Genomic DNA, 7,162 nt, shown 5'->3' with positions numbered 1-7,162 from the left:
TAAGGAACAACATCACATATTCTTGATCAAGAAAGGCTTGAATCGGCTTAACGCCACCACAGGAACAAGATACTAATGGCTTGAAGGTGTTGAGTTCTTCCCAAAGTATCTTCAACTTTGTAAAATACTGTGAGACCGAGAGAGAACCTTGAGTCAGAGACATGAGTGACCTCTTCAGCTCAAAGATGCGAGGTGCGTTGCTCTGAGAGAAGCGAGTCTCCAAATCTTGCCAAAGTAAAGCCGCGGATCCAGCATAGATGACGCTTGCCGCAATATCCTTGGAGATCGCATTCGAAAACCACGTAGTGATGATGTCGTTCGTGCACTGCCACGATTCAGCGAGTGCAGGGTCAAGAACTGGATCTGGCTTCGAAAGGGAGCCATCGATGAAGCAGATTTTGAGTTTTCCACTCAACGCAAGTCTCATCGATCTACACCAAGAAGCGTAGTTTTCTTCTTGTAGGGGTTGTGAAACAAGCACGAGCCCTGGGTGATCACCGGACTGGAGCAGATACGCATCAGGAATCGGCGAGGGCGGTGCCGGTGCCGGAGCTCGATAAGTATTGGAATCTCCGTGAGGAACTGTGGATACAGAAATCGCAGACATTCTGATTGATGAGTAGAAGAATAGGGAAAAAGAGGAGGTATCGACTTAGGAAGAATGTTCTTGATGAAACGAAAAAGAGCGAGAAAGAAGAATGGAAAATCGAGAAATTTTCCCGAGAAAATCAAAGAATGAATGGAGAGAATAATGCGGAAGTGTGAAGAAGAATTACATCTGATACCATATTGAATGTGAAAGGGAATGGAGAGAAAAGAATGATTTCATTGACTAAGTGAGTAATTACAAGTAAGGTATATATATATATATATATATATATATATATATATACAAGTGAGCTAAGAGCCTAACTAACTGCTAACTAATTAATTGCTAACTAATTAAGTTAGGTATCCATAACATTAAATAAGAAACTCACCAGGGGCCATATAGCCTATTGTGGCTAGGTTCATGGTTTGAGTGATGGAGTCATCCCCACTCAGCAATTTTGCAATGCCAAAATCAGTCACGTGGGCAACCATGTCTTCATCTAGTAATATGTTGCTGGGTTTCAAATCACAGTGTATAATTGGTACAGAACCACCATTATGCAGGTAATCCATTGCTTCTGCAACATCTATCATTATGTTTAGCCTCTGGATCATACTCAAGCCATGGTGTTCCGAGTGAAGCCACCTCTCTAAACTCCCATTAGGCATGTAGCTTAGGATCAATGCCTTGAAGTCCATGTTGCTGCAGCTGCTAATGATTTTGGTTAAGTTTCGATGGCGGACACTGCGCAATATCTCACATTCAGCATCGAAACTCCTGAATGCTCCTTCTAGTCCCAGATTAAACACTTTCACTGCAACGTTCGTCCCATATGAGAGTACTCCTTTATACACTCTTCCAAAACTCCCTACACCAAGCAAGTTGCCATCATTGAACCTATCTGTTGCTTGCTGAATTTCATAGTATGATATTCTTCTCCATCTTGCTCCCGATTGATCCACCTCTGAATTGTTGACCACCTTGTGCTTCCGGAATTTTAGGATGCAAAGGAATGCCACAAGAAGGGTGGCAACTATTGCTGCAGATAAAATATATGTCAACACAATATGTGCATTCCATTTTCGGGATTTTTCAATTTTACATTCCGAAAAATGGAAACATGGAGCACCACATAATCCTTTATTCCCCATGAACGACTGAGCTGAGAAGTTTGCAAAAGGTCCCCTATCAGGGATTTTTCCTTTTAACTTATTGTGAAAAACATTGAAATATAGAAAGAAGAAGATAGAAGAAGAAGATAGAAGAAGATATCAGAAGAAAAATGCTATTAAGAAGAAAGGCTAAGGAGGATCATTACTACAGAAGGAAAGATTTTTGTTGCCAAGAAAAGAAGCAATCTGCCTCTATCAGGAAGAAGATCAAGCTTGATAAAAGTTCATTTCCATTTTTGTTCTTTAAAAAAGAAGATAGCCTCTGAGTCTCAAGTAGATAGAAGCAAAAAATAGAAAGCTTGAAGCTGTCCAAGGTCAGAAGCTCATCAAGGGTCTGAATTCAGTCTTGGGGCAAAAGTAAAGATCAAAGGTCCAGATTGAAGAAACTTGATGAAAAAGGGTGAGAGTGATGAGGTAAGCTTGCATGCATCAGCCTCGGTTTTCTCAACCCCTTCTGATGAAGCCGCTGCTACTCTTTAGTAGGAGAAGAAGTTGTTAGGTTAGGGTTTCAACCTTGGAAGCCTCCCCTTCTATATTAAAGGTGAACGGTCAAGGGTTGAGATCAAGGAGAGTAAGTGAAAAGCACAGAGTTCTCATAGCTACCCTGAAGCTTCCTGAGTTCTTCTCCTTCAATGATGTTCATTTAGTTTCTTTTTCTTAGTTTTCTCTGTCTGAGTCTCATGGTGAAAAAGGAAAACATGGTAAGAAAAAGCCAGTGAGAGAAAAAAGACAGTGATCAAAATTAGAGAAAAAGCCATAGATGTCTCAGAGTTTCTTTCTACATCTTTCTATTGTGTTTCATGATCCTGTGGGAATTCCCTTGCAAGTTGGGTTAGCACTTTGCAGTTGAAAGCTAGATTTTGAGTCCTAGTCAAATTCAGATTGGGTGTAGATTCTGGATTTGTCCCAAATAGGAATGGGTAGTTCCTAGGAAAAATTGGTGTTTGTAATGTTGTAAAAATATAGTGAAATTCCATCATTATTGTGATGGAGACTGGATGTAGGCTGCATTGCACTTAGTAGCTGGACCAGGATATATCTAGTGTTATTTCTTCTTCCCTACTCCTTTCTCAGTTTCTGGTTATCAGGACACAAAAACAAAAGTGTCTCTCAACTCGGCACGAGACAAAACAAAAGTGTCTCTCAACTCGGCACGAGACAAAAATAGAATTATCTCCTGAAGTTTCTTTAAAAGAAAAAAATTAATATTCAGCAAAAAGTGGTTACGATTCAATCCCCCTTCTCTTAGCCACTGATTACCATCAATTGGTATCAGGGCTTGGTCTCAAAAAGATCAAACTTTGCAGCTTGGAGGAAAGATTCTGATGGCAGACAGCAGTGGTTCAAATCTAGTGGCCTTTACTCTGACAGAAGGGCAATCAAGCAACAGACTCCCATTCTTCAATGGGAAGAACTACAACTACTGGAAAGAAAGAATGAAAATTTTTGTTCAGTTTATAGATTACAGGCTTTGGAAGATAATCCTGGAAGGTACACAATTTCCAACCACAACAGGAGCTGATGGTGTGGTTGTTCCCAAAGCTGAGGCCGATTGGAATGAAGATGACAAAAAGAAAATAGAGCTCAACGCTAAAGCTGTCAACTTGCTCAACTGTGCTGTTAGCTTCGAGGAATACCGACGAGTATCAAGATGCACAACAGCAAAGGAAATCTGGGACAAGCTCCAAGTTACTCATGAAGGCACAATCCAAGTCAAAAGATCCAGAATAGACATGCTAAACAGAGAATACGAAATGTTCTCAATGAAGGAAGAAAAAACAATTGATGAAATATTTGAAAAATTCAACATTATCATCACTGGCTTGGATGCTATGGGAATCAGACATTCAGAATCTATGCTTGTGAGGAAAATCTTGAGATCTCTCACTAAAGAGTGGGAAACCAAGGCTATAGTAATAGCTGAGAGTAGTGGCATTGATGAAATGACCTATGATGATCTGAGAAGAAACTTACTTGCTTTTGAAAATACTTATTTGAAAAAAGATACTAAAAAGAAATGAGTTGCTCTCAAATTTGTCACTGAATCTCTGGATGATGAATCCAGCGATGATTTATCCAACGATAACTTTGTTTTGTTTGCTAAGAAATTTAAGAGAATGATGAAACAGAAGGAACGAAACAAAGGAGGCACTTCAAGGAAACCTAAGAGGGATTATTTAAGCAAGGTCATTTGCCACAACTGCAGAGAAGCTGAGCATTACAGGTTTGACTGTCCAAAGCTGAAAAAGGAGGACAAGGCAAAAAGGGAAAAGAAGAAGGGACTCATGGCATCCTGGGAAGACTTGGAAAATGACTCTGAAGATGAAGATGAATCGGAGACTAAATCTCAAACTTGTCTCATGGCCGACCACATTGATGAGGTAACTTTTAATGAACCCTCTAAGGAAGACCTTCATCTTATGATAGATTATCTCAATGAAAAAATCAGATGCTTCTTAAATAAAAACTATGATCTTGAATCTCAAGTTACTATTCTAAAAGTAGAAAATAGTTTTCTCAAAGATAAATTAAGGGAAGCCAAAACTGCTGTTGATCTTGTTGAAGAAAATAACCAGTTAAAGGCTAAAATTAAGAGCTGTGAATTCTATCATTCTGTAATTGCAAATCTAAATTATTTTGAGAAAAATGAAAGGTTGCATAAAGAGGTGAAAAGATTGAAAGAAGATCTGGCTAAATTTGTTTCAAGTTCAGAAAATTTAAATAATCTTTTGACTAATCAAAAACCTCTTTATGAAAAAGTTGGGTTGGGTTTTCATAAAAATTTAAAAACTGTTTTTGAAAATTTCCCATTTGCTAATATGGATTCCACTTCAGATGATATTAGATTTCAAAACCCAACCAACCTGAAAAAACAACAACCTAAAACGTTTTGTAGATTATGCAATTGGGATGGTCACTTTTCGATTCAATATTTCATAAGTGAAAGAATGGTTGGAGATAAAATTTATAAAATTGTTGGTAACTATAATGGCTTGGGACAAATAAGATGGTTTGACATAAAAGGATCCAAAAATATTTGGATACCTAAGGTCACTTAAACTTTTTTGTAGGTTTGCCTAGCATCCAAGAGAAAAGACAACATGTGGTATATGGATAGTAGATGCTCTAGGCATATGACTGGAAAGTCAACATTCTTCATCAAGCTTGATGAATATGATGGTGAATTTGTTACTTTCGGTGACAATGAAAAGGGAAAAATTGTGACTATAGGTAAAGTGGGTAAGAACTTTTCTTCTTTTATAAATGATGTCTTGCTTGTTGATGGTTTGAAGCATAATCTTCTAAGCATTAGCCAACTTTGTGATCTTGGATATTTAGTTACTTTTAGAAGATTGGATTGCTTAGTTGTTTGTGAAAAATCGGGTGATATTTTGTTTGAGGTAAAAAGATGCAACAATGTATATGGACTTACTCTAGAGAATTTAAAAGATCAAAATCTAACATGTTTTACTTCTATTGAATCTAAAAAATAGCTTTGGCACAAGAAATTAGGACATGCAAGCATGTACCAAATTTCTAAACTTGTTAAGAAGAATTTGGTTAGAGGAATTCCAAACATTAAATTTGACAAAGATATTACTTGTGAACCTTGTCAATTAGACAAATAAGTAAAATCTTCTTTTAAATCAAAAGATGGATTTTCTACTAAAAGGTCATTAGAAATGTTGCATATTGATCTTTTTGGTCCCATTAGAACTCAAAATTTGGGAGGTAAACACTATGGTTTGGTAGTGGTTGATGACTATTCAAGATATGGCTGGGTTCTTTTCTTGGCTCATAAAAATGATGCTTTTCATGCCTTTTCTTCACTTTGTAAAAAGATTCAAAACGAGAAGGATTTAAAAATTGCCCACATTAGAAGTGACCATGGAAAAGAATTTGAAAATAAAGATTTTGAAAACTTTTGTGATGATTTTGGAATAGCACATAACTTTTCATGCCCTAGAACCCCTCAACAAAATGGGGTTGTTAAAAGAAGGAATAGAAGCCTTCAAGAGATGACAAGGGCAATGCTTTGTGAAAATGATGTTCCAAAATTTTTGTGGGTTGAAGCTGTAAATACAGCTTGTTATATCCTAAATAGAACAATCATTAGAAAAGGCTTGAAGAAAACCCCATATGAACTTTGGAAAGGAACTCCCCTTAATGTCAAATATTTTCATATTTTTGGATGCAAATGTTTTATACTTAACAACAAAAAAAATCTTGATAAATTTGATCCAAAATCATTTGAAGGAATGTTTGTAAGGTACTCAACCACTAGCAAAGCATATAGAGTTTACCTTAAAGAACATAGAACTATTGAGGAGTCCATATATGTATCTTTTTGTGATACTAACTCTATACCCAGTGCTATATTAGATGATGATGCATGAAGTGAAGCTGAAGCAAGCCCTCAAGTGTAAGACCCAAAAATATCAGAAAAAATCTTACTAAGAGCTAATTTTGATTTATTTATTTATTACGTACCTTAACCTCAGAAATTATTTTATTAAAGATAATTAAAGCAAATTTTGATTAATTGAGTTTAAAGTAATTTAAGATTTTATCTGTTTTTATAATTATTGAATTATTTTCTATATTTAAATAATAAAGTTTAACAAATATAAAATAATAAGAATTTTATATGGATTGGTTTAAGTAATTGAGATTTCAGAATTTAATACTAATATTTTTATAAAAAAAAATTAATTATATTACCTTATAATTTCAATTAGAGTATTTGATTTCAAATCAATTAGTATTTTGATACAATAAATAATATTTTAGAGTAATTTCAGAGATTTAATTAGATTTCAAATTAACCCACAATCCCCAAATTTTATCACAAAATCCTAATTCCCAAATTAAAGCCCTAAATCCCCAAAACAGAACCCTAACCCTAATTTCCCTAACCCTAGCCGTCATACTCCTTCTCGAAAAACAACCTAACAGCTTTAGTAAACCAGACAAAGAAAGAAGAAAGAAAGGTAAGAGAGGGGAAGGGAGAAGCAGGAAAGGGAGAAGGGGGGAAGAAGATCTGAGAGGAAGAGGGCGCCGGGGATGAGAGAGTTGCAACAGAGAGAGAGAGATCCGCAAGAAGAGGAGGAAGAAGACGCACAGCTAGTTGTGCCACACCCAACCACGTTTAGCCCGCCGTCGTGCCGCCACTGCACAGCGTCGCCGCCGTGCCTTCATTGCCACCGAACGCTGTCAAGCACAAAGGGTGTCAGACACCGCGAGGAAGAAGCTGCTCATCGCGTCATAATCACCGTCGCTGGGGCTATGAATCGCTGCTGTGAACCGCGCGAGAGCCAGTGGAGGAGGGAGCCTTTGCTGTATCACCGCCGTGCTTCTATCGGTGCCGAACCACCATGCTGTCGCTGTTGCTGGGTTG

At 37.2% G+C, this 7,162-nt stretch overlaps 1 protein-coding gene across 1 annotated transcript; it reads right to left on the bottom strand.

Annotated features, from left to right (window-relative positions):
• Positions 1-963: 963 nt before the first annotated feature.
• LOC140176238 (putative receptor-like protein kinase At3g47110) lies at positions 964-1,743 on the bottom strand. Its single transcript, XM_072206172.1, has one exon. The coding sequence runs from the start codon at positions 1,741-1,743 to the stop codon at positions 964-966; it is 780 nt and encodes a 259-aa protein (XP_072062273.1).
• Between the last annotated feature and the right edge of the window lie 5,419 nt (positions 1,744-7,162).

The sequence above is a fragment of the Arachis hypogaea genome, chromosome 11 (genome assembly GCF_003086295.3).
Source record: "Arachis hypogaea cultivar Tifrunner chromosome 11, arahy.Tifrunner.gnm2.J5K5, whole genome shotgun sequence".
Taxonomy (NCBI): domain Eukaryota; kingdom Viridiplantae; phylum Streptophyta; class Magnoliopsida; order Fabales; family Fabaceae; genus Arachis; species Arachis hypogaea.
Note: the sequence above shows the minus strand (reverse complement) of the source record. Positions and strands in the feature narration are given on the sequence as shown.